We start from the raw sequence: 27,857 nt of genomic DNA, 5'->3' as shown, positions 1-27,857 counted from the left end.
AGTTTTTGTTGACTAAACTAGACAAAAATAGTCATCGATAAGTCTGACTAAAATAAGACAAAAATGCTCAGACTTTTAGTCGACTGAAACTTGACTAGACTAAAAAGAGTATGAATGTGACTAAAACTAATAAAAACTAAAATGACAGCTTGACACAAAGACTAGACTAAAACTAAAATTAAAACAGGCGGCCAATAATAACACTAGACAGGAGACAAAGCTGTGGTACGGAACGGTGTGGTAATTGGTGGTATGGTTGTAGCAGGCATAGTAGCCGAACCGCAGCTTTGGTGCTGCTTAGTGGCTTGTGTGAGCACTATATGGGAATTGTTGCCACACTAACTTAAGTAATGATTGATGTACATCTATTTAAATCTTAAAATAAAGTGCATTATTTTCATACCCCGTCTCCTTCCTCATTCATTTAATTGAATAACCCATAGTGGGGAATACTGAGTCCATGACCCCTTTGTCCTAGCTACCTCTGATTCTTAACCAAGCTTCTGTCTATTCTAGGTTACATCAATAAGATCAAACGTTTGATTTGAGAAACTTATTTTGTCAATTCATAACCTTCACATTGCTCTTGTGCTCTGAGAGTGTGTTTGTGTGAGTAATACGTTTCTCCTCTTACATACTAGTTATGCAGCATGGATATTGCAAACAATTTCACATAATGCTAACCGTACTGTATCAAGTAAGAGTTGCCCATTAAATGTACGGCCTAGCCTGCAATGTTTAGAATGAGACTAACTACTTACTAACTGAGAGTGAGGTCATGCCGGGAAATATCAAACTGAGGCTGGAACAAAGCATATATGGCATTTTTAGCTTCTTTTCATTTTGTAAACGAAAATAAATGGTACCTCTAGGCTAATTGTAGCTAGTGTTAGCTCTCAAGTCTTCTCACGGTGTTTCATGTGTTGCCTAGCAACTCATTACTTTTGATAGAAAGCTGACAACATGGTTTTGCTAAAATGGCTTTAATTTCAACACAAAATAACGACAAAAGTGATTCAAAGAGTCTAGTCTTCATACTCGCTTTCGATGACAAATCTTTTCAGCATCATCTGGATTGTAAAACTCAGCAGCTGACTCGTTGTCGATATTGCTCATTTTGAAGCAATACGGATCCGTATTGACCAGCGAGGAGGGCAATACGCGGCTGGCATGACTACCCATTAGCCAATCAGAAAGCTCGTACCGTCGTTGCCATATAATAATAGAGATTAATATTGCACCATCTTAAAAAGAGGATTAGTATTATGTAGTATATAGTATAGTGATTAGTACTTTTATTTCAGTGATTGACCAAATGTTTTTGTCTACTGTTGTTCAAGTTCAAGTCTTTTATTGTCAGATGCACAGAACAACACAGGGTCAGACCGGGCACTGATATTCTTAGGACAAGACAACCTGGCATAACATAACATGAGTACTCAGAACATAGATTACACCTATGATAAGCCAAAATATAAAATAAACCTCCTAATATACAAAATAATATACAAAACAGTATACTAAACCTCTAATTTACATACAATATACATCTAATGTACAACCTAAGCTAACCTAAGACAAATGTTACCTACAAGTAGTGCAATATTGCAGATGCAACCCGTAGCTGAAAGAACAACAAGTGGCTGAAAGTGACAGTGTGTAAAGTGACTAGTGAGAAGTGTTGACAGTGTATATTGGTCCATACCAATGTTCATTCAAAAGCCTGATGGCCCTTGTTATAAGTTATCAGTGTTGGGGGTGGCACAATTCAGCACCAAAAAAAAAAACAATATTTACAGCTATATTTACTTAAAAGGAAAACATGGTTAGGTAAACATGCTCATCCTTTATTGTCTAAAAATGGGTTAGTTTAAAGGGTTGTCTATATCTGCAATACTATGGTATTATCAAGCCACATGACCATGAAATCTACCTCAAGAGGTTATCAGTCATTTCACTTGAACAAATGAACTCCAAATAGTCCAGATCCATGGGCTGTGGTTGAGAGGCCTGCTCCAATCTCAACTGCAGTCGGTTGAGAAGATGACATCCCACCCGACAAAGTTGTAAAGAAAATACATTAATTTTATTATACCATGAACAATTTCTGTATAATATCCAGCCTACATCCTCCGCAAATTATAAAACTCTTAAAAGCTCTGTGTATGCATTGCCACCACCAGTGTTACATTCACAGTAAAGTCAATTTTTGAGCCCACAAACTCCACTAGGATAGTTTGTTTAATGATTGTATAAAGTAGCCCACGTTACCTTATTTTCTAACTGGTTACCACTTATAGCTATTCCGATGAACCTAGTCAACCTTCAGCTAGCCTACCTTTTTCTTCCCATATTAGTAGGATAAGTGTTGACATTAGCAGCGACAACATAATCCAAATATGAAACTCTGGAATAAACGCTAAGGTGTCTTACATGTATGTAGTTAGCTCTAAAACTTCATTGGCATGTTCCGAGATGTAATTAACCTGTAATTAACCCACCTGTGTCACTGATGCATTCGCCTCAGGTTCCACCATGTTGAATGACTCCAGAGAACTTGGAGCCCCATTATGGGATGGTCGGTGATCAGCATTCTGATACTCAACAAGCAACGTGCTGATAGGACACCTTTTTGACCCGATTTTGACATGGCAAAAGATTTGCAGGAGTAGAAAACGATTAGCAGGAGCAGAACAAGATTTGTCGTTTTCTGCTCCTGCAAATCGTTTTCTACTCCTGCTAATCGTTTTCTGCAACTGCAAATCTTTTTCTGCGACTGCAAATTATTATTGACCCTAATTGACCGTTCCCCAGAGCCACGCCCCCTTAGTTACTGTTGCTACATCCGACATAATTCCCAGAACTGTCAACCCAAAAGCCATGGCGAGTTCGGGGATAAGCGCTATAGCTGTCAGTGTGAGTGAGGATTTTTGAAGTAATACCTCTGCGATATCTTCCAGATCCAGGCAGATGGGACTGCAATATGCAGTGGAGGGATATATTCAAAATATTAAAACTAGCAACGAAGGAGAAACAACAAAAATCGAGGCCAAAGCATACAGGTCTCAAGTAGCCTTGTCTGGCCAGGCACTTGAACAGCAAGCACAGGGTTGGGATACCAAGGAATAGGTCGCCCACTCACAAACTTCTACGAAGATTAAAATAAAATAAGTTTATAATGGCTTGTTGGGACGTTTTGTTCAACATTGATACCGTTTTTCATGCTCCTGGCAACTTGCTGGCGTTCGTTGGCTAGCTCAGCTTGCAATTTTACAGACGTTAACATTTTGATTTTAACATTAACAAATGTGTTGGAGTGACTAGTTATGCACCAGTAGTGGCAATAATACTAGTTTACATGAACCATAACTGTTTGGGGATGTTCTCTCAACTAACATCTTAGATATCGTTCGCTAGCAGCTTAATGCTAGCTTCCTTGGAGCAGACATATGCTATGTGTGTGGTGATGTTCTCTAAATTAAGTTGGGAGTGGGGTCTCCCACACTGTTTTATCCACCGCCGGCACCTTCCCTCTTGAGTTTTCGGCTTTGCAAATGGGAAAAAATACCACACCTCCCTCTAAACTTTTGGGAAGCCTGGTGTCAGATCGACCCATAGTTACACCGTTAAACCATGTTGCTTCTGAGTCAAAGCTTGACGGACCTTCTTCTCTTAGAAGCGGTTGCTAAGGTACGATTGGACGAGGGACGTTCTAGGGAGGAGTTTTGGGAACAGTCAATTTGACTCCATAGATCTTTAGCTCCTGTTTAATTTCGCAGCTCATTGTTGTTTTCAACTGGAATCGCCTGATAGCTGTGTTGGAGGCAGCCACGTTCGGTAAGTTCTATTTTTACACATTTTAAGCTAGAATCAATTATTTGGTTCGTGAAAGTACACTACTCTTGAATTATGGTGAAGGTTTGAGCACTTTGAGACCTTTAGATCGTGAGTTTGAAGTGACGGAAAACCGAACTCGAAAAGTAGCTAGCTTTTTCCCTCTGTGTAATCAGTAAATCATTAAGCATCTCGGCGAATTAATCGAAAAGGTAGAGGAGGGCAGCTTTTAGGAGAACAAGGGATTCCCCACAGACCTGTCAGCTCAGAATTTTGATTTGGGTCGTGAAAGTCTTTGTAATAAGCCTATGCGCCAGGGAGACCGCATAGGCTTAGGCGGCAGCCAGGTTTTGGTCACGTCATGTTCATAAGTTCACCATTTTACTGTTTGGTCGTCACCAAACATGTCGAGGAGGGCAGCCTTAAGGAGATTTGGGAATTGTGCTTTTAGCCAGATGCTCCGATTATTATTGTGATTTGTGGAAAACTTGCAAGTGGAGTGAGACTGCGTCCCGGGGGTACATAGTTTTGACTTTAGCCTCAGAGACAGACTCGGCTCGCTCACTGGCAGTGTGTAAACAATATTGTTTTTCACTCAATTCTACTCGTAAAACGTCAGGGCGGGCTGCTTTTTGTAGACAAGAGCCTGCTGAAGATAGCCAGGATATAGGATCTTTCAAAACAAGCCTATCCCATTCGTGATTTGCCTGAGAAAGCGACCTACGTTAGCCAGGCTAGTTTCACTCGGTCAGCCTATCTAAAGGTCTCTGACAGTCAGAATCACTGTTTACAGGCAAAGGTTGAGCTGGTCTTTTGTCAGGTGTATACATTGACCAGTTTAGAGATTAATACTCTTGCCAGAGCCTGGAATCGAACCCATGTTTTGAGTGAGTTTACATGGCCGGGTCTCAACACATTTGGATTCCAGTTCAAGTAATGCCACTGCATTTCACAGTCAACTGTAGTTTATGTCAAGTGTAGATTTTAAAAGCTTAATTTTTCACAACTGACATGGATCCTTTCTTCACTTTTACAGGTCTGGAGGGTCATGCAGAGGCCTGCTCAACAGAGTTCAACAGAGGATGCTAAATTACCTGAACTTGCTGGACTACCCGCCCCCCCCCCCCCTCTAGCTGGAGAGCTTCTCTTTAGCCCTGACTCCAGGACAGCTTCATCCAGCAGGCCTGCCCTGACTGCCTGCCTGCAGTCCCTGCTTGCCTGCCCTCCAGAGACAGTCACTCCACAGACACAGTAGCTCTGCAGACTGCTTTTTTGAGGACATTGATGCAAAAGGACAAACTAGAATTTTTTACTTTGATGAAAGTCTAAATGTTTGTGTGTCATAAGTACTTAAACTAGTTCAAGTTATAGACTTTTGACCTGAATCCAATGATTAGTCATCTAAATAAAAACCACTCGAGAAGTACTGCTTCTTGGATGATTTGTGCTCCACAGCAGTTCATCTCACACATGAGATTCATGGAATTGCTAGTTTCTGCTCCACCATTGTGTAAAAAATTATCTAATTTATGACCGCAATTACATTTGTGTTATCCTTCGCATTACACACATTTAGTTAATGTTCTTAAACTCAACCGATTGTTGTCATTTTGTCATTGGTTTTTAATTTCATTTGGAAGTGGTATTAAAAAAGTCTTAAATTGAACTTGTTTACAGCTGTTGACACCCTGTGAAGCCCCCACCCACCACTCCAGAGACAGTTGGTGACAGAGAGGTGCAGACATTAAGTTAAACATAGTTATGCCTTAAGAGTAGAGTAAGAAATAGACTAAATGTGTAAATGGATGTTGAAACTCAGTTCTCTGAGTTGGTGCATGTCAGTTTAGGCAAAGGTTGTCTTTTAAACCTCTAGGTTTAAAAATAATTGAGATTTGATTGGAACTCTCTTTTATAAATTTATAGTTGGATTTGACATTTAACAGACATTTAATTCATTAAGCAAGTTGTTTAACTCAAACAACCATAACACAGTACTTATGGTATACAAAGCTGCAGTTAGATTTGGCGAAATTAGCTTGGATGTTATCTTGACATATACATGGGGTCTTGATGATGCGCACGCAGCTTCAAGGCAGAAAGATTCGTTCCATTTCACTTTTACTCTACCCTACACTTTGAATGTTCCTGCTATCCCCCACTTTCTGAATAATGTTCGACGGATCTGATTTGTTGATTTCTGTTGCTATGAAAACCAGTTTAGCCAAGCTAATTAACACCCATAAAGTCCGCCATGATGGATTTTCCTGTACAGTGAAAACGTGGGAAAATCTTCAAAATTCCACTTCTGTTGAACCAAAGGTCTAATTGAGTTGAAATTCTGCACAGGTATGTATCATGGACGTATTTAAAAACGTTACTTACTTAAGCAAGGTACTCGAAGCTGTACTTTATCGTCAATAGTGGACGGGTTCCAGGGTGTTGTTAGGCCCGACGCGCAGCGAAGGGTCAATGCGGTCAATCTCACGTTGATTGTGATTTATAAAGGAAAGGTGCGCAGGACCTGGCGTACGACCGGTTTTATACATGTGAATATTTCTGTGCGTAGGTATTTTTCGAGTTTTGGCCGTACGCCATCTTCTGGTATGAAAGCTGCGCAATCCTTTATACATGAGGCCCCAGATCTGGGAATAGCTCAACTGGCTGAGATGTTGGGCTGGTAAGTGAACGGTAGTACGTTCAAAAGTCTAAGGCATGTTTTTTTTGGAGTAGCCCATTCTCTATTTTCTACAAGACTACAGACTATTTTCTTTAGTAGTTTGTCTAACTGCTTGTCAACAGCTGCACTCAAAGCATACGATACTGACCTCGTCTTACAGAATTTCAGCTTAGCTTTCTCCATGTCTCGCAGTTTTGCTTTTACCCCTGAGATAACACGTTGATCAGCATTGAACACTTGACAGTATTTCTCACGTAATTCTGTCAGTGGATCTGCTACTGGTACATGGTTCACTCTTGACCAGTCTGTGTAAGTACTGAATCCAATTCCTACCCATTATAATTGGACCGCTTCCCTTTGACACAAACAAAGTTAGCCTTTCTGTCAGATTTCTACATTGTGCTGTCACTTGGAATTCACACAATTGGCTCTGAAGAGAATGTTTTCAGACTAACGTCACATGGTTGCAGCTTACACTCAGGGCCGGCCCAAGCCTTTATGGGGCCTTAAGCAGAATTGATTTAAGGGCCCCCCTGTGACGCAAATATTATTGATTAATTGTAATACTTGATTATTCGCACACTATTAATCTAATGCACTAATTAGCAATGTTATTAGTTGTGTTACTTACATGATAAAATTGATTTATTTCGCCCTTAAACAGTTTTTGATTTTAACAGAAGCAAATCCAGATTGGTCATGTGATGATTTGAACATTAAGTATTCAGTCTTACAGTACCAAGTGCTGTACCTAATGTGGTGTACTGAAAAGTAGTAAAATAAACCAGACAATGCATCTATTGTACACAAGTTAACCGCTTTAATAGCTTATGGTTTAAACTAGCAATGTGCAAAAGTGCAAAACATTCAACTCCAAATAAATTAAAGATACAGTATTTTCTTATTTCTTACAAAACTGATATTAAATTAAATACCTACAATTAGTGCTGTCAAACGATTAAAATATTTAATTGCGATTAATCGCATTAATGTCATAGTTAACTCGCGATTAATCACAATTAATAGCACATTTTTATTTAGGGGGCAGAGAATTTGCATCAGCTGTGTGCTTGGCCATCAAGTGGTATTTCAGACTGGACGTGCTGCGATGATAGCTCAGTTTATAAGGGCGAAACACACAGATCACTTTGGTCTTGTCAATGGAACCATTTGGCAACTTTTTAAAATTAAACTTTCCATTCAGAATCTTATTGGCATCCATTTCGACACCTCGCACTCGCCATCCACTCAAAACGTAACGTTAGCCTACTACCAGAGTCTGATATCCGTAAACGGGCTATGCCACCACTCTTTAGCCGGCTCGCAAGCCAAACAAGTGTGTGTGGCGTGCCTGTTGTTTTGTTTCCGGTCTAGCTAGATCCGGCGTGGTGTTGTAGTTTTTCTAACGTCGGTAGTTGTTGCAACAACATGTGACAAAAACGACAAAGTTTGCTAGGCCAAAGAGCGTTAATCACGCAAAGATAAAAAATTGACGCCGTTAATTTGGGTTTACGTTAACGCCGTTACTAACGCGTTAAACTGACAGCACTACCTACAATATATACTGATCTGGGATTGTTGAAAACGGACCTGCTGTATCATCAACTGTAGCACTGGCACGTCTGGGCAGGAGGCGTTGGTTGTGGCCCAGCCCCAAAATATTTCAACCGTGCTCCAAGGGAAGATTCATATGAGTAGCCTACAAAGTAGACGGATCAGAATGTTCATTTAACAACATAAATGATTTTACACAGCAGTAAGCCATCTGTACTTGAAAGCACAACTCTTAATCTATAACTAGCTAATTGAGGCATAATGATATTGAAATATTATAACAACTAGAGAGGGTACAATTTCTGGGGAAATTGTAGGGTGTGCTTGCTTGTGTTGGTTGCAGGGGTCCGTATTTAAATTACAGTGCGTTCACACTGCAGCGACGCGATGCAAGCGACAACATGTTCTCCATTAATTTTCTATGGAGCCAGGCGAATCGCTTGTGTGGTGCATTGTGGGTAGCGACGCGACAGAGTTTAGATTTTCTCAACGTTATGCAAATGAGGAGCGATTTTCGCTAGCGATGGTCAATCGCTGTGTTTTCTTGTTTCTCGTAACGTAGCAACCATGGTAAACATTTCTAGCTTTCAGTTTTTAAGATGGAGAAGCTAATCGCCTGTGTGGCTACATATCCAGTCCTGTACGATACGTCCCTGTATTTGTACAGAGACATTAATAAAAAGAATGAGGCCTGGCACAGGTTTGCCGACGTTGTTGGTGCTCCTGGTGGGTTTTCTGTACTTTCAAATTCAGTCTCTCGTCACAGTACGTAACTTTGTTCTAGCTTGTTACTGTACAGTAGTAGCCCGGCTGGAACTCCCTGGTCGTATCGACAGATTAGCAGAGACTTTGAGTAATATAATAAAACGTTTTTACACATGTCAACGTGTATGTTTATGAAACAGTTTTGTATTTTGAGTATAAGTTGTACTTTGATCGATGTTGCGAGTACGTAAACCCAAGTCTGCACAATTGGCCATGACAACTACAACTGTGATTTTAGAGAACTACATTCTACATAATCAGTTTGAAATGTCCCCCCAGCGTGATGAACTGTGGGAAGGCGAGCGATGGCAAGCGATTCGCGTCGCTGCAGTGTGAACGCGGGGTTTACAACTGATATTTCTGTATATTTAATATAAAAATGCATAGCCTACTTATTTATAAAGATTACATATATTTAAAAGCATATTTATTGCTGCTCATTTACAACTCAAAATACTAAGAGTGAAGAGTAGAATGAAATAGTTGTCTTTTCATTTCCCCTGCTAGAGGGAATGGTGATCAGCAACCTCATAGTTGAATCAAAACTAATACATTTGGTAGACCGGTGAGAAAATTGACCTAATCTCTATGACTTAAACGTTATTGTAAGTTTTTCCCTTCTCGTGATATTTTCAGGCATTTAGCCTACGCATTCATTCATGAGTAAAAAAAAACCTTTTGAAGCTTATTTTAACAACCACGTTACCAGCAGTAGCTATCTCAGACGGAATCGCGATTCAAATAGTACTGGGCTAACTGAAAAAAATGCCCCCAAAAACGTAAATAAGCATGACATTTATTTATGTCAGTGGTAGCAATCATTGTCAGTAACAAGGCAAAATGCGATATAGCCTTGCTGTGTGGAGAAGGTGCCCCTGTAAATTGTAGGCTACTACTACTACTAGACTGTCTCGGTAGCAATTGCGTTGATTGAATTCGATTTAACGTTACTTCCGTACGGTCTAGGCTGAAATGAATTATTTTCATGAACAGATTGACAAAGATTAGGCTGTGGCAATGGAGTTCAGGTTAGTAGACACTACAGTAGTACTGTAAACAGCTGTGGAGATCTATTTGTTAGCTACTAGACTAGGCTACAGCGTTGCAGTGAGCTACACTGGTTTGAAACCACAGGTAATGATAATTTCACCCACAAATCGTTTACTTGTAATCTAATGTCATAATAAATCCTACAACGAAAATGTATTTGTGAGGAATGTTAATTTTAACGATTGAAAACAGATGCATCATAGACCGCTGTAGTGTTGCCCGGGCACCACAGGCTAATGTCATGATGCTATCGCTTCAGTGAAATAGTAGACTACTGTTTCCGAAAGTAGATGTACTTCCTTAATAATATTAGCTTATATTGTACATTACATACGCCAGTTTTCGTGATGTTAGTGGCGTCAGTGACTGTGGCTAGCAAGTTAGCCACCGTTAGCTTCACTTTTCGCCACAAAAACGTAATTTCTACTTAAACCACTTAACGGAACGTAAATCCCAATACAAGCAACTCAATCGCTACCAAGACGAAACGTTTGACACCTAGGTTGTCTATGTAGTCCAAATATTAACAAAGTTTTAGGGGGGCAAAAAGAACTAGAAAAGGCTGTTCCTGCGAAACAGCAGTGAGAATGCTGAAAAACTGAATGGGGATAGCTGACAATGCTAAAAAAGCTGAACATTTTGAAAATTTTCAGAAAGTTATAAGCTGAAGCTTCAAAGTGACCGAAAGGTATTTTAAATAGGGGCTGGAGCTGGACGAAGGCATAAAACTACAGAAAAAAGAAAAATGCAAAAAGATAAATCATTTAGAAGAATTTGACAATTTAGTAGAAAGTCATTTGCTCAGGTTTCAATAGGCCTGAAATGTTTGTTAGAAAGGACCTGCAGCAAGATGAAGGCAGAAAAGTACAGAAAAGAGAAGAAAAATGCAAAACAAAAAGTGAAAAAAATCTGAAAGAAGAGTAACAATGCATAAAAATGTGAACATTTAGCAGAAAATTATTTACTTGAGTTTCAAAAGGCCTGAATGTATGTTAGAAAGGACCTGCAGCAAGATGAAGGCAGAAAAGTACAGAAAAGAGAAGAAAAATGCAAAAGTACTGGCAGTTGGAAGGTACCACTGTGAAAGGTATTTTTGAAAGGACCTGGAGCAAGTTGAAGGCAGAAAACTGAAGAAAAATGCTAAACAAAATGGGGAAAATTTCTGAAAGATGAGCTGCAGGAAAATGTGAACATTTTGCAGAAACCCAGTTGCTGAAGTCTGGGTTGAACGAATTTAAAGGTAAAAGGACAACACTGGAATGACTTGAACTTGCCGGAAAAACATAGCAACCGTTGGTAATTAGCAGTAACATTTCTAACCTACAATCTAGGTTTCAGGTTCAAGACGGAGGAGAAACTAATCATGCGTGCCTGCACAACCAGTCCTGTTCAATCACTTAATTTTAGATTACATCAGAATAACAATTCATAGTGCAGTGTTGCCGATGTTGTCGTTGTCCCTGGTGAGTTTTTTATACGTAAATAACAAGATCATGCTACATCTAACCAGCGGATCATTTCTTGCAAGTGTGTCAAAGTGGTATGCATTAACACCGTAGGCTTGAATAATAACCTAAGGCGTGAACCCAGAGAGAGGATGCAATGGAAGATTTCCTACATAAGTAGATCTACTACTTCAAATCGAAAACGAAGATATTTAGAGTAAACACAAGTTACTTTACATACAGTAAAAACGTCCAGTTACGAAGCGTTTGTTCGTAGGATTAACGCCAGCTGCAGCAAACACCCAAGCCCTGGTTTGGCTGTTTGTGACAGTCAGCTATGACAGTCGAGCCTCGATGTTTGCAGATTTCTGTAAAACTTGCTAAAATAAAAACGATCTAGCTAGATTATGTACACTTTAAGCTCAATGTAGCTACATACCTTGTTTGGCCAATTTGGTCGATTGTGGAAAAAAAGTCCAACCGTTATTAGCCTAGTTATGGAATGTAGCTAGGATCCACACCTCAAACACGTTAACCTCGACGCAAAACTGTACGTCCAATCCAAAAAATAAGGATATTTTCCGACACCCAAGACTCTGCCTAAACCAAAGATATTATTTATATGTCTGTACAGTCAGAAATAGACTCTACCTGCAGTTTCGAAAACATGTTCCTTTTGGTTTCCTGGTGTGTGTTTGTTTGGTTGTGACGGCAACGGAGCAGCTGTGCTCGCTAACGAGCTGGTCAGAGAAAAAACCCAACATTTACCTAGCATCCACACCTCAAACAAGTTAACTTAGACGCAGAACTATACATCCAATCCAATTTTTTTTTATATTTTCCGAGACCGAAGACTCTCCCGAAACCAGACATGTCCTTTATATGTCTGTGCGGTCAGGAATAGGACTCTACCGGCAGTTTAAAAACATGTCTACTTTCGAAATTCTCTGACGAATTTTACCCACCTCTCCATTGAAGTTAGTGAGAGAATTTGAAAGGCTGGTCTCGCTTCAAGGATCAAAGCTGAAAATCTGTAAATTTGAGCTCTTTAGTAGTTACATTGGCTGAAAGAGGACAAGTTTTCCTACATTTTAAGGTATAACTTGTTTTTGTAAGTTAAACTATATGAACGTCAGAGGAATTTGTTTGACAATTTAGTTGAATACCAGAAAAAGAGCAGCCAGCAGAGTGTGCAGAATTGAGAAGTTGAAAAGCAATAGTGAGAATGCTTAACAGCATTCTCACAATAATAATATTATGTGAGATAACAATGGTTGTGCCCTTGCCGAAGGCAAAGCACACCCAATGACCCCAAAAGGGTAGGATCTATGCAAGCTACTCTAGGCTAGTTTTGTTAGCGAGCTTAGCTGTCAACTAGCCAGTTTACGTTAGCTTACAACGTAGCCTAGTTAGCAAACCTACCTTATAGCAAAGTTCAATGGCAATAAAAATTTATTATGAAATGTATTTAGCAAGTATGCATTCGCCTAGGTAAATCCACCTAGGCGAATGAATACTAGCAAAAGAAATGCCCATTTTAACGGGGGGATCTAGCTATTGTTATATTTTGTTAGCTAGCTAGTCTAAGTGTTACACTAAAATGATAGGCTTAGGTTTAGGTTGGTTGAGGGGCAGTTCTATGGGCGTATGTGAAGCCCTCTGTGACATGCTTGCGTGTAAAAAGGGCTAAATAAATTTGATAGCTAGCTAGCTCTAGCTAACGTTGAAGGCTTGTTTGACGTATGTATCTCTAGACAGTAAATGTTTATGGTTAAAAACAAATTAATCATGCAAACATACCTTGATCTTGCTGTTTTTTCTATTACTCTGTTTTCTTTTCTCTGCACCAGAGGAATGTCTTTTTTTTGTGACATTGCTTTTTGCCGTGTCAGATTGTGATTGCCGACTGATCTTTTCTGTTCTTGAACAATCGGCAACGTTGTTGCTGTATACTAGTATGAGTGCTGACAAAGGCAGGCCCCCAAGATAATTTATTAAACAGTAGTATTAGGCTATTATCTTCCTTGCCAGCCGGTAAACATAATATTGAGTTTTTGCAAATTTGTATAATTACAATTAACATAATATACATTTAAAATTAAACTGTAACTTAAAGTGCAGCTGCAACATTTGAAGATGCAGATCGATGCCTCAGCCATGTGGTACCTGGTCCCTTGTCCGGTGCTTTCCTGGCAACGTAGCAGGTCCCTAGCTCGGCTGTGTCCGTTTTTGCAGCGGCACGCTGTTTGCAGAAGGAGTTGCCTTGGCCGTAGGTCTCTCTCTGCGATGCATTCCTTCAGGCCCGTTCCAGGTGTCTCTTCTTATTGCAGGCCCTGCACTGGAAATCCTTGTACTTGCAGTTGGCAGCAGAATGCCTGAATGTCCTCGCTGGCATCGGAAGCAGGTGTCTCCTTTGGCACTCGGTGTTTGCTTCCTCTCAGTCTTTTTGGCTTTTTGCTGCTCACGCTGTCTGTTCTCAGCGGTGTGTGCTGGAACCTTTTTAAACTGCTTGTTATCGACTCAAAATTGGTCACAATGTCCTTCACTTTTGCCCAAACTAGCTTTGCTCTATAAGCAGCACTCAACAACTTAGTTCTCAGCTCCTTACTGCTGACTCCAAAAATGAGTTGATCCCGCAACTGCTCTTTGAGCGTCGCGCCAAATTCACAAGGGGCGGCAAGTGCTTTTAGTGCAGCAATATATTCTGACACTCCATTTTGTTGCTTTCGTGCACGGAAAGTATAACGCTCACTTAACACGTTTGTCTTTGGCACATGAAACTCCCTTAGCAGAGCTCTCAAGTGTCACACATTGAGCGTGACAGTCACTCATTTCGGTCTTTTGTCACGCCCTCCCGCCACACATTGTATTTCTCACGCAGAAAATATTTAATATTTAATATGCCGCAGCACCCAACCAAAATTCCTCTGGCCGCGCCACAGTCAAGCGCATCTCCCCTGGAGTTCTTAGTTGAGCCTGCCACTTATCATCCAATCAAAAAAAAGAAAGGGTCTATACAATAGCCAATCGGAAAGTAGCTCCATTGTATCTGGGTAAGATTCAATGCAACAACCAATGGAAAAAAAAGCACATCCTGTAATTTTTTGTCATTCTGCTACATCTTCCGAAAGTTTTGTTCACCTATAAAGCAAACCGCTGGAGCTCAAGCATCAGTTTGAGCACAGTCATGATCTCCTGTTTTAATGTTACAACAAATTCACAACTTGTTTGACACAAACAATGACAACTTGACTGCTGTTAGAAAATGTTTCCCAGATCATTAGCATCCGTTTTTCATGAGTCTCTTAACCAACAGTTTTACAGCCTGTTCACTGACAACACCTGCTCAGAACAAATCATTCATAGATGGAGCCGGTGTGTATCGGTGAAACTCACTCCTTAGGTAATTAAGAGGCCACCCGCATCATTGAATTGCTAGGTTTTCGTTGGCGTAGTTGGTAGTGGTGGCGCTTAAGATGTCAGAGGTGGCAGGTGCGAACACAACTTCGATACCATTGCCTTTTAAAATAATGTCATATTTTATAATTATATCCTGCCCATGGATGCATTAATCATTGCTGCTTTTCCAAGATGTCAGGTAAAAAGCAATTAATTAATTAATTAATTTTGAACCCCTGACGGGGAGGGGAGAGAATGTCACTCTTGCCTGTCTTCAAAACTTGAGGCCCTGCCTTAGTGCTTTTACAATGTCATCATATGTAGATTCAGACGGCGTTTTCGGAGCTAGCAAGTCTCTCAGTAATGAGAAAGTCTGTGCACATACCACAGATAAGAAAACGGCCCTTCGTTTTTCTTGTTCAATTCCGTTGGCTTCCACAAATTGTGCAAAACGTTGCTCATACGTTTCAAAACTTTCGCTGCTTGCGTCGAAGCACAAGCCCGTCTCACTGCTAAAGACAGCCATCTCTGGTTCACTTGCTTGCTAGTTTCTTTTGTCAACGTTAGCATCTTCGTTCAGCTTCAAAACTAAATTGTGGTTAAGAAATCCAATCCTCGTCGCCCCCCCGAGTCGAGGGCACGCATTTAAGAAATAGGAAGCGTTGGAGAAGCCAATACTGTAACTGGTATTTATTAACTAGTTAGTCACTACAGGTTTCCCTGACTCATCAGCAGCGCAGAATGGAGTAAATTACCATAGAGTGAAAGTGGGAAGCGCACCCCCTTTATCAGGGGTTTTCAACTGGGGTCCGCAGCGGCATTGCAGGGGGTCCGCGACACAAGCATATGTTGTGATAAGTCCACCATTGATTTTTTTATTTATATTTTATTAGTGTTCAGAGTCTCACAAATTCATATTTAAATTTGTCAGATTCTCTGTATATTGTTTGAGGTTTTTAAGTAGATTTATCTAGATTTGTTTGAGGTTTTTAAACGAAATCAATATGGAAAACCAAATGCTAAAACTTCCTTCTATCCACATGCACGCACGCGCATACACACACGTAGGCACAAGCGGGCGCGCAGGCACATCAGAGGGCCGCGAATTACTTTCTAGTAAGAATGGTGGTCCCTGGGACAAAACCAGTTGAAAACCCCTGCCCCTTTATAGTTCCCCCATGGCAGGAAGGATCATGGGAGCTGTGGTAACAATGAATACACAACAATAAACTCAATTAAAATAGAATAAGATGAAAAATAAAAATATAGCTGCAAGCAGTAATGCGGGTTCCTCCGCGAAATGGCAAAATATTATAAAAATGTACAATTTAGAATAAAATGACTTCATGTTTGGCCAACAACAATAGGCTGAATGGATTTGAACTCATGAGCATAAGGTTACAAGTCAGTCTATCTATCCTCTCTGATACACACCAACTGTTGAGATTTTATGAATAGAAAGGGAAATAGTAAGAGTATTACCTTTGGTCAGCTTTGGGACAAAGGTTAAGAAACTGTCTACATTTCAATGTCAAATTGCATGAAATTGCACATGGTACTACTTCAGAATGATGTCATCTCAAAGCCAATAAGGTTTGAAAAACCATCAGTCAAAATGACATTTGATATATTGACAGAAAGATATTGAGGCAATGTGTACATTTACATAAATACAACCCTTTCAGCCATTTTGTATTGCATTTCTTATTCCATTTCACCCTATATAAAGACATATCTGTACATCCATGCAATTTCCCTCTATCCAAGTATAGGTCATGCCAAGTCAGAAATGCTGCGACGGCCACATGAGGTTTAGGGGTAGTCCAAAAACATGCCTCCCATAATTAACACATTTTCCCCATGATGGCTGAAAAAAAGCAGATTTGTAACTGTTCTTGAGTTGATCTCTTTCCAGAATCTCAGTCAATGCACGATTAACAATAGTCATGTGGGCAACCGGGCTACGGCAGAGCTCATGCTCAGCTCCTTGTGAGAATAGCCTTTGGCAGTACAGCAGCCAACTCTCTGGTCCTATTAAAATACACAACATGCACAATCAGGGTGACCAACAAGATTATATTAACTGATAAACAATAATGTACAAACATTTAACTGAACAAACACAACAACTGAAATGCCTCGCACGGCTGTTGTAACCAAACTATTTTCCACAAGTCTTTGCCTATTTGACATACCGCACTGCATGCTGGGTACCCAAGGGGCGCTGACGCTGATTATCTAGCTTTGCTCCGACTGTGATTTGAGTATTAGCTTTGGTCAGCTTTGGGACAAAGGTTAAGAGACGGTTGATATTTCAAGGTGAAATTGTACATAGTATATCAGAATGATGTCATCCTGTTTAACTAAACAGAAAATCAAAATTATGACAGTCCAAAAGACTGCGGCTAGATTTGAACCTGTGACCTTGCTCCTTGCAGTGCACTGTGTTAGCTTATTGAGCTATTCTCAGTGTTGAGAACCATTGTGGTCAGTTACTGAATAGAGGGTAAGCTATTTGTTCTGTGGCAAGCATTATACGATTTGGCTGTAATTCAGTGATCTTTTGAGATATCAAGGCAGGGGCAGGCAGGCAGGACAGGGCAGGCCAGCTGGATGAAGCTGTCTTGGGGGCAGGGCTGAAGAGAAGCTGTGCGGGTAGAGAGGGGTAGTCCAGCAATGGGTCTGTGTTGCTCCAGCATCCTCTGTTGCATCCTCTGTTACACTCAGCATCCTCTGTTGTTGCTCTCAGCATGCTCGGTTGCACTCTGTTGAGCAGGCCTCTGCATGACCTGTAAAAGTGAAGAAAGGGTCCATGTCAGTGGTGAAAAATGAAGCTGTTTCCATCTACACTTGTTACAGACTTCAGTTTTGACTGTGAAATGCAGTGGCAATACTTGAACTTGAATCCAAATGTGTTGGAAACCCATGCAAAGTCACTCAAACTATTTGTACAGCAGTACAACTCTAAACTGGTCAATATATACACATCTGACAAAAGACCAGGGGGGTGTTCCATCAATGTCGATTAAGGGAAAGCAAGACTTATTTTGTCAAGTCTCACTTACTTTAGCGAGAGTTCCGTTCCATTGAGGTGGATTATTCTAGTTCTAGCTATGTAACCAAGGTTTGGATCTAGCCTGATTCGTGTCAGGCTAAAAGTCAAGCTAAACTAAAATGTGTTGCAAATAATTTCAAACAGGCGGAAACAGAATCTCAAAAGACAGTTCCGTAGAGAAAATTCCTAGGCGCAAAGCACTTTAGTCCGTGTTCGGAAATGTAAATTCAGACTTTTTGAAGTGCAGGCATGAATGATTAATGTGTTAAGGCTTACTTCATCTCCCAAAAATATTTAAATTTAAATTAACAAGTTAAGAAATAATGTTACTTTATCTGTTTTCAAAAACCATTGGTTAATTGACATAAAATAAGGCCTTCGAAATTAAGCAGAGCGTCAAGACAAGATACAATCAATTATGGCGTATGCGTTCTTTGACAAGCCTGTGGTGGATGAAGGTGCTCGGATTATACAAAGAGTGTTTATCCCACCAGCCCCAAGGGTCTTCAGAGACAGAAGTAATGCTTCCCTGACCAGTATCTGTGGAAGAAGTATAGGTTCAGCAGGCCCAGCATAGTTTATCTAGATAGATTTAATTGTCATTCTTACAAAAAGAAAAACATAATATATATATATATATATATATAAAATAACACTTTAGCAACTCTTAAAGGGGCAATTGACTGGGTTTTTTGGGTATTTCACACTGTTCCTTAAGGTCTCCGAATAGGGTATGTAACATTGGTTGGGTTGAAAATGGCCCGGGTGCTGTTCTATGCCCACTGACAGATCCTCCTGAAATGTTCCCGGGAAAAAACACTAGCTTTTCTCCTTTTATGGTATGCTCATTAATATTTAGATAAGCTGCTCGCTGATTGGTTGGTTTTCAACGAGTGAACCTGGGGAGCAAAAACGCAACACGGCCAAAAGCAGCACTTGCTGAAACACCGAAGTTGGAGACTTGAAATAAAAACGTGCAAATAAATCTATTGTGTCTACACAACACTGTTTTCAACAGATTGACTATATATCATTTGAAATGATAACATTACTTGTTTCCACTTCTGTTGTTGAAGCAAACTGGATTGACTTGGGTGGGTAGAACATTAGGCTACAGCTTAGCAACCAAACCATATCGTGATTCTACTCGGCTTCAGTTAGCTAGCTAGCTCTAAATAACTTGCTGAAAAATAACATGACAAAGATCTGGACAAACATGCATCGTGAATTGTAGATTTACATTACACAGGTTATTTACTTGAATGAAACACATGGAACATGAATCAACGTTAGCCCCATTGCCAATAAACTAAGCTAAATTATCACACATTCTACCTATGCTCTTGCGTTAGCAAACTTGTTTACATGCCTACAGTCTAGGTGTTACTAGTAACAGTTACTAGCAATGCTAATGTATCCTGTATCAAGCACCTGCCTTTCTTTAGTTCTTTCAAATAGATTATCTAGACAGGCGTTAGCAATAAGCCAGACTGCTGTTCGTTTTCTGGCTATTTTTCCGAAGCTTCCCTTTTAATGCCGACTACAGCTAGTCTAGCTAGAGTCATTTGATGTGTGTAGAAACTTATTTAGCATTCTACCTGGTATGCTATATTATACAGGAAACGTTAGCATTGCTAATAACTGTTAGCACAACATCATACTGTCCTTATAGCTTGCGGTTGCAATGAGCATACGGTCGGAACAGCACCTCGTTCCAGGTTCAGCTTCCTAGCAAATCCTCCTTGCAATTGTCCAAGGTTGTCAAAACTGTCTTGGGTGAAATGTTCAGAGCAAATGAATGATTGTGTGTCGAACTTCGCCGGGATTTTCTCATAGACAACAGCAGCCATGCCTGTTGAATGTTTGGCTCCTTGGGAAGACTGAGTGTTAGCATTCCCTGTACAGCCTGGAACACAGTATTTACGACCGTGGTCCATTTTCAATATCCTTCTTATAATTCAAAACGTTCTTCTTTGTAATTCCTTATAAGTAGCCTACACAGAGCAGTGCGCCGCTAAACTAGTATCGGAGATAGACGCTACCTCGGGCTGGTCTGGATGTAAATTCTGGGGCATGACAAAGATACAGACCAGAGCCAAAAAGGGCAGTCCCCGGTCCTACGTAGGACTGGTAGCTTTGTTGAAAAGCTAGCGTTTTACAGCCAATTTTTTTCTTTTTTAGATTTGAATAGGAAAGAGGTGTCAATGGATATTCACGGTATGTTCATTTTACCCACCGAACTGTCATTATTCAACTATGACAAGGTAAAATCGTTTTTGCAGTCAATTGCCCCTTTAAGGATGGCAATGAACACATAAGAGCAACCTACTATCTTTTGTAGAAAGTAATAGAAAGGAGAGTAGACTATAATAGCAGAAAGGAGGGTAGTAGACTGCAGTCTATGTAGGTAGGCCTAGAGCTCTGTAAACAGCTGGAATCACATACAAGGAAGCAAACCCACTGTAGCCAAGCCTTGACACTGTTCACTCTGTCTGCATCTGTCTATGTCTTTGCATGTGGGATGTTCTTGAACTATGCCAGGAAATATGAAGGGTATACCTTGCTCCAAAGCAGTACCTGAATATTATCATCAGTTCTTCAGGTACTCTTGAAACACAAAGAATCAAGGAGACTTTTTATTCAATTGTATAAAATATTTTCATTGTTTAAAGTAGCCTATATGTTGACAAGCCTCTATATTACCTCTCCTCTGGCTTCCCCAATATTATAGGTGCAATATACTGCCCCCATGGGTGTATCAAGGCCCATTAGAAGATTCATGGGGGTGATTGCATGGTGCCCCCATGGTTGAAAGTGTTTGTAATATGCCCTCGAGTGGCAAAAATTAGACCAAGTGCCCTACTGTCTGCCATTCACATTGTGAAATATGCTTGAGGGCCCAGGATGCCCCACGCAATAAATGACAGTGTGCCCTCTATAAATGTAAAAACATGTGTTAATGAGTTCCTTTATAGTATAGAAAATGTGATGCAGTACCCTATAAGTTGGACTTATAATGGCCTAAATTGGACTGTTCCCATGCCCTTACTTCCAATGGAAAAGGGTGCTGTTATTAAGTACCCTTTATGCTGCCCCAACATAAGTGTGCCTAATGTTGCCCTTTCCAAAGAAGACAATTAGATGCTGTGCCCAACAGTCTCCCCTAATGTTCCCAGAAGGGCATGCTTTCCCAAAGTGAGGCTGTGACAACACTTGGCACAGCCACAGTCTGTCACTGTCCAAGCCCTGTTCTCTGGATCTGTGGAGGCAGACTATGTTAATTGGAAATACTCGTAATATAATAATGATAGTCATGCTGAGCAATTTTAAATGACTGTTCTGCCAAACAAAGTGTGCAGTTTCAGCATATTCTGATCTAAAAAGTCAGTGCTGGATCTGTGCAATACTAGTCATTTTAGTGAATCCCTATTTTAGTCATGGTTATCTTTCCCTTTTATCTTAAAGCTCAGCATTTAAAATATTGGTTAATAAATGCATCTGACAAAGTTATTCTGAAGTAATTTATTGATTTTGTTCAAGATGGTGTGGATGGGCATGCTAGATGATGTTTTGTATTGGACGGACATTACTGGGAACGACTTGACCACATCAGTGGATCAGATAAGCTTTCATATACCTGTAAATACACATGCCTGTGTGCATGCTACATTTTGTATGTGTCTGACACCACAAAGTTCTGGAAAAGTGAAGTTATATATTCTATTCTATTTGCTATGGCTTTTGCAGTCACTCAATCACAACCACAAATGTGTAATGTTAGAGAGGCAAGATACAAGGTTGACTCTCAGGGCAGATTCAAGATATACATTGTTTATTTTGAATAATTGTCAAACAATAATTGACAATCACCCCTCCATATCACTCCATCCCCTCCATATCACTCCAACTAGACCTCCATATCGACATCCATACAACTTCATCCTTCATTGAGAGATAGAAGCAAGAAAAACTAATATAAAAAAAACAGGGTTTTCACCAACGTCAGATTCTGGGCGGTAACCCGGATGCGCAGCCATATTGGAGGTACTCGGTGTAAACAACTGAACAAGTACAACCAAAAAAGTACAACCAAAGAACGTATATTATATACTATTAGGTACAACTGTAGCCATGTGTTAATGACCGAAATGGTCATCAAAACGCGCCCAAGATGATGAGAAGGCATATAGGGAAGGACTTGGACCACAAGAAAAGGGTTGGGTATTTTGAGAAATTAAGATTTATTGGCGGTGCAGATCCCTACCAGTTAGCTCCCTGTACTTGGATCCGTGACGACCCGGTGATTCTGCCCTCAGTTGGATATCCCGATATTGTTAACTACCTGTTTTTTTTCGCCGAACCCATACACATGCAGTAGTTTGATATGAATTATATTATGTCAATGTCAGCTTTACAGTAAAATAAGCACGGTAAAAACAAAAAAAGCAGTAGGCTAATTGTTTTTACTATTAAAAATATTATCATTACAATAGAAAATGTGTTATGAGCCGCTGAAATAAACATTTCACAATACCTGACAAGAAATTTGCCGAACAAATACGGATGTTGTCCAGATTCTTCCCTCGTAGATATTGGTTGAGCTTTGCCAACCACACGCGCCTCCTTTACTCAGATAATCTCTGGCATTCCTCTCCCTAGTTTTTAATAACTTTTGGAAGTCGATAATATACCAAATGTTTTTCTCGATCTGCCCTATTAGTACAAACTGAAACACGGCAATAATTCATCATTGTCCTTGACGACGTTCGGAATATACTTCAGTGCCAGTGCTTTGTTGTGATGCGGAGTGCCTCCAAGATGGCGACTTCCGGTCCGATGACGCGTCGTGAAAACCCTCTATATTTAACTTTTCCTGACCCTTCAATATTCAAACCCCATATTGTGAAGTCGGTAACAGCACTACTTACTAGTTGAATGGTCTCCCTTCAGTGCGCAATTGTTTAGATATCCCCCTATCAAACTCCTCCACTTCACTAAAATAGTACAGACAATATTACTTCTAGGGAAGCATAATCAGTTACCCTAACAAAGTAGTGTACATTAATTAGCATTACTTAAGTGGTTGATAATAAAGGTATTGATAGTAGATTATCAACTTGTATGGCATTGTGCAGAAAATGTACATTCTCTACTCTACCTCCGATGATTAACTGGTCCAGAGATGAAGACCTTTTCTGAATCCTGCAGGGACAGATTCCTCAGCATACTAGGCCGTAGCCTATATGATGGCCTACAAAAATCATATGGTTAATTTTTAAGACAGTAGGCTGCAGATTTCTTTTAGCTGACAGATCGAATCCACTTGCTTTTAGCCTATCATTTAAAAAAAAAGTTTTATTAATGTGCTGGCTTTATCATAAGACACCTACAGTAGTTGGGTTTTCCCAAAATCGCCAAAATGGTTTCAATAAAACAAATAGTCTAAAAGTTCGTATTTAATAAAATTATCTTAAGTGAACAGACAATTGTACCAGAATTGTTTTGAAAGTTTAACTAGCTAACTTAAATATGTTGAACAATACTTGATTTACATAAGCTACATCAGAATGGGATTTATTCGCCATGAAAGTTTGCACAGACAAGGAATTTGCTTTGGCAGGAAGGTGCATTCAGTAAACATATAGGAATCTTAAATTTAAATATGTGGTCTATCTATACTAAGGATACATAAACTAGCAATACTAAGTGGAACACAAATAAAATATACAATAAAGTAGAATATAAGTTGCCAATTTACAATATTAAATACAATATAAAATACACATTTTACAGGAGTTGAGTGTAGTGCAAAAAGTAAAAAGTTTTTAAGGACATTCAGTCAGTGTGAGCTTTGGCCTTGTTGAGGAGGCTGAACAGCGGAAGAGAAGAAACTGTTTGTATGGCGTGAGGTTTTGGTCCTGATGGACCGCAGCCTTCTGCCAGAGGGGAGGGACTGAAACAGGGAATGTCCAGGGTGGGAGGAGTCAGCCACAATCTTCTTGGCCCGTCTTACGGTCCTCGAGGTGTGCAGGTCCTCGAGGGAAGGCAGATTGCAGCCAATCACCTTCTTTGCAGTGCGGATGATACGCTGCAGCCTGCTCTTGTCCTTGGCAGTGGCAGCAGCGTACCAGGTGGTGATGGAGGAGGTGAGGATGGACTCAATGATGGCTGTGTAGAAGTGCACCATCATTGTCTTTGGCAGGTTGAATTTCTTCAGCTGCCACAGGAAGTACATCCTCTGTTGTGCTTTCTTGGTGAGGTATCTAATGTTCAGTTCCCACTTGAGGTCCTGGGAGAGGATAGTGCCCAGGAAGCGGAAGGACTCCACAGGGAGATGGGGGTGAGTGGGGCTGTGTTCTTTCTGAAGTCCACAACCATCTCCCACTGTCTAGAGAGCATTGAGCTCTAGGTTGTTCTGGCTGCACCAGTTGACCAGGTTGTCTGCTTCCCATCTATAATCAGACTAGTCTCCACCAGAGATGAGCCCAATGAGGGTGGTGTCAGTCCTTCAGGAGTTTCACAGGACGGATGACTGGAAGTGCAGCTGTTGGTGTACAGGGAGAAGAGGACGAGGAGAAAGGACGCAGCCCTGGGGAGATCCAGTGCCTGTCTCTTTCGTCTCCTCTTCGATTGAGAAGTGTCCGATTTGACAACACGCTAGCATTCTGCTAATGAATACTGATTGGTTAGTGAAGGACTGACTACGACCAGAAATCCCGCTTGATGGCATCCGAAGCAGAATCAGAGGACTATATGAATCCAAAGAACGCTGAGAACGCAAGTACATTCTTTTGAAGAACGTTCTTGTAAGCGTCCTTGCGAGAATGGTCTTGCAAGTCCGCAAGAACTTCTGGGAAATCAGAAGCGTTCTCGCTGGTCAAGTCACCATCCGATGCATCCTCGATAAAAGGAGCAGTCAGGAACATTTCCGGGTATTTTTGGCATTCTTGGTGACTTGTGTTCTTTGGATTGGAACCATACTTGGGCAATGAAAGATGACGTCAAACGAGTTCGCAAGAACACAAGAACGGAAAAAAACATGGATTGATAAACAGCCAGAAATTTTTTTTAGACCAGAGCTTGCCGTAAAACAGTATCTCTGGTCGAACGATGTGTATGACGTCATTGACATTTTAAAAGGCTTTTTTGAACAGAAAGGCTAACACCCAGCAATGTATATTTTTTTGCCTCCCCTTTTGAATTCAGAATTCAAATTACTAAAAGTGGATTTTGAGGAGTATAGCTCCATAGACCTGCATTCATTCTGCACTCACTCGTTTGCTGCCCTCATATGGAACTACAGAGGAACTGCAACCAGTTCAGAACCTGGAAGTTTCCAGAGACTTGGCAGTTCTTCCCATATTAGACATTATCTGCTAGAACGGTTTGACATGCTCGCTAACGTTAGCTAAAATTAGCTCATGGTAGCTTAGACTCGAGGTGTTGAAATTAATCAAATAATCAATGCATCGGGATGCGGACATGGACGATGCTGCATCGATGCAGTGGCCGACCATAATGGATTATAACGCAAAGATGTCGCTCATTAATTTTCCGGCTGCGGCATTAAACATTCAAATGAAAAATAACATTCTCAGTAGCGTAACTTGTTCCATCTAGACCAATGGTAAACTCTAGTCTCATTTACCTTACGTCATTTGTCGCGATTTGCCACAGCAAAATGGCTGAGTGTAGTTGCTGAGATCGTCCTTAAAAATGCCCCAAAGGTGAGATATGGAACTTCATTTCGGATTTTACCAACAGGCTGGAAACACGAACTGGATGCATCGCATGCGATATGCAAAGCCTGTCACACCAAAATTAAATACGTTGGGAACACTACCAACTTTCGGAATCATGTTAGCCATTTCCATCCTGAGTTGCTAGCAACAACACCTGCCGCGGAAAATGCAAACTCTGGGCCAGCAACTGAGAGGAATGATGCAACTTTGTTTTCAATACTGCTAATAATGCTGTCTGTTGTGTTCAGGACTTTTGTTAAATAATAAGATTTTTTATATCTTAATACTTTAACTGTTGAAGCCAAAGCTATGATTACTATGAATTCAATGTTAACCTTTTGCCTTATGAAATCGTTATGAATTGTGCATGTAAGTGGGTCCCTTTGACCCTGTAAGACCCCTTGTTGTAAAATAACAATATCACCTTTAGCTCTATAATTGCTCATTTCTTTTTTTGAAAGACCAAATGTATCCAATAGCATTGCAAGGCAAGACAATGGGACACATTGGTTATGTAAATGTAGTTGTTCCAAAAAGATCTTATTTGCAAATGTGTTTTTTGGAGAGCTAAAGGTGATGTTGAAATTTTCGGGTGTTAGAGGGTAAAGCGGGTGCATCTCGTCACAGCGTTTTGTCAATAATTAATATAGAAAACTGTATTATATTGAACTATACAGTATCTTAACGCACTCTGTCAAGTCAAATATCCTATATGGCTTTTAATAGGAAAATGTATTTGGCGCATTGTGATGCATCGAGTAATCAAATCTAATCGCTGACATGATAAATCAAAATCGAATCGGGAGATCAGTGTCGATTCACACCTCTAGCTTAGACTGCGGTTAGATTTTTGTAGTATGCAGTTCAATGTGTAGTTAGATGTAATAGCAAATTATGTACAGAAACAGAATATTTTATGTTTGTCTATTTTCCCACTTTTAACAGCTGAGTAAATAAAGAAACTAAAAAGGGAAAATTTAATTCTTCAAATTTTTTACCAAGCAAAACATCTTTTGCATAAACTTACATAGTCTTTGTTCCTCTACATCAAATTATAATAGGCTATATTGCACTTTCAGGGAGATTTGGGCCTAACACATTGAGCCAGTTGGAACAGAAGAACACACCAGAATAGGCCTGTTTCAGTAAGCATGATTTGATGGCCACATTCCTACACTCTATTAAATGTGGGCAGGTGGATCTGTCATCAGCAGAGTCTGTGGGACAACTAAACAGGTCACTGTGGGGGTATTCATCATCTTACCAGCCTCCCTTCGTAGAACCCTGGCCAGCTTTTTTAAAGGAGGGCTGATCAGGGGTGATTGGGGTCAGATATGCCTCATCGGCCTCTGCCCAACGGGTTGTTGAGTGCCCGGGTCTCTTCTGCCTGTTGGGTTCAGTGAGTGAGTTGAGCTCTGGAGAGGACCAAAGCCTACCCCGACACACAAGTAAACAATGATTATCTTTGGCAATCATATGCTTCACAGAAGACTCTAACCAAGCTGAACCACATATAGCTGGTCTCAGAATCACTTTAAATCTGACTCACTCTTCACTCCAACAATTTTACAAACAATTCAAATGTCAAAACTCACCAGGAATATATTTTTGTAAATAAATACAGGGTCACAGGTTCCAAATGTTAACTTGTTACTTGTGTGTTTTTTATTTTCTTTCACAGTTCCTCCGAAGATATATGACATCTCTTCTGACATCACAGTTAGCGAGGGCAGCAATGTATCACTCATCTGTACAGCCAGTGGAAAACCAGAGCCCACAATCTCATGGAGACACATAACACCATTGGGTGAGTTCACATCCTGAAATAGACTGTCTGCTTATGTAAAATATCACAACTTTTTATTTTTTGAATAATATTTTATAAATGAAAATTCCTATAATTTGAGTTCAACATTAGCGATGTACAACCCTATTCACACTGGACGTGTCTGCGTCAGTGGTAATTGCCCACTACAGCGAAGTGGGCCAGCGCGTTGGCTTCCTATTCATTTTCAATGAAACAGGGCGTTAACGCTCGCGTAGGGCATTGTGGGAAGGCGAGCGGAGCGTTGCAAGTTGGATTTTCTCAACTTAATGTAAATGAGGAGCGTGAAAAACGCTAGCGTTGGCCAATTGGATTGGTTTCTTGTAACTTTTAGGTTTTACAATTTCAAGATGGAGGAGAAACTTATCGTATGTGTCTGCACACCCAGTTCTGTTCAGAACACGTAATGTGTACAAGCCTTAATTTAAAGATTACATTAAAACAATAATGCATGGTGCAGGGTTGCCGATGTTGTCAGTGTCCCTGGTGTGTTTTTTTATACTTATGAATT

General features: G+C 40.3%; 1 protein-coding gene across 6 annotated transcripts in view; it reads left to right on the top strand.

Annotated features, from left to right (window-relative positions):
- The window catches only part of negr1 (neuronal growth regulator 1), a 243,195-nt gene that overhangs the window by 63,938 nt on the left and 151,400 nt on the right, over positions 1–27,857 (top strand). For all 6 annotated transcript variants that reach the window (XM_084676263.1, XM_084676262.1, XM_084676268.1 and 3 more), the window contains exon 3: positions 27,203–27,328. In XM_084676263.1, coding sequence (XP_084532389.1) covers positions 27,203–27,328 — 126 coding nt within the window. The remainder of the gene's footprint in view (positions 1–27,202; positions 27,329–27,857) is intronic.

This window comes from Hypomesus nipponensis, chromosome 16 (genome assembly GCF_054491055.1).
Source record: "Hypomesus nipponensis isolate SF chromosome 16, ASM5449105v1, whole genome shotgun sequence".
In the NCBI taxonomy this organism is placed as follows: Eukaryota; Metazoa; Chordata; class Actinopteri; order Osmeriformes; family Osmeridae; genus Hypomesus; species Hypomesus nipponensis.
This window is presented reverse-complemented; position numbering and strand designations above follow the sequence as displayed.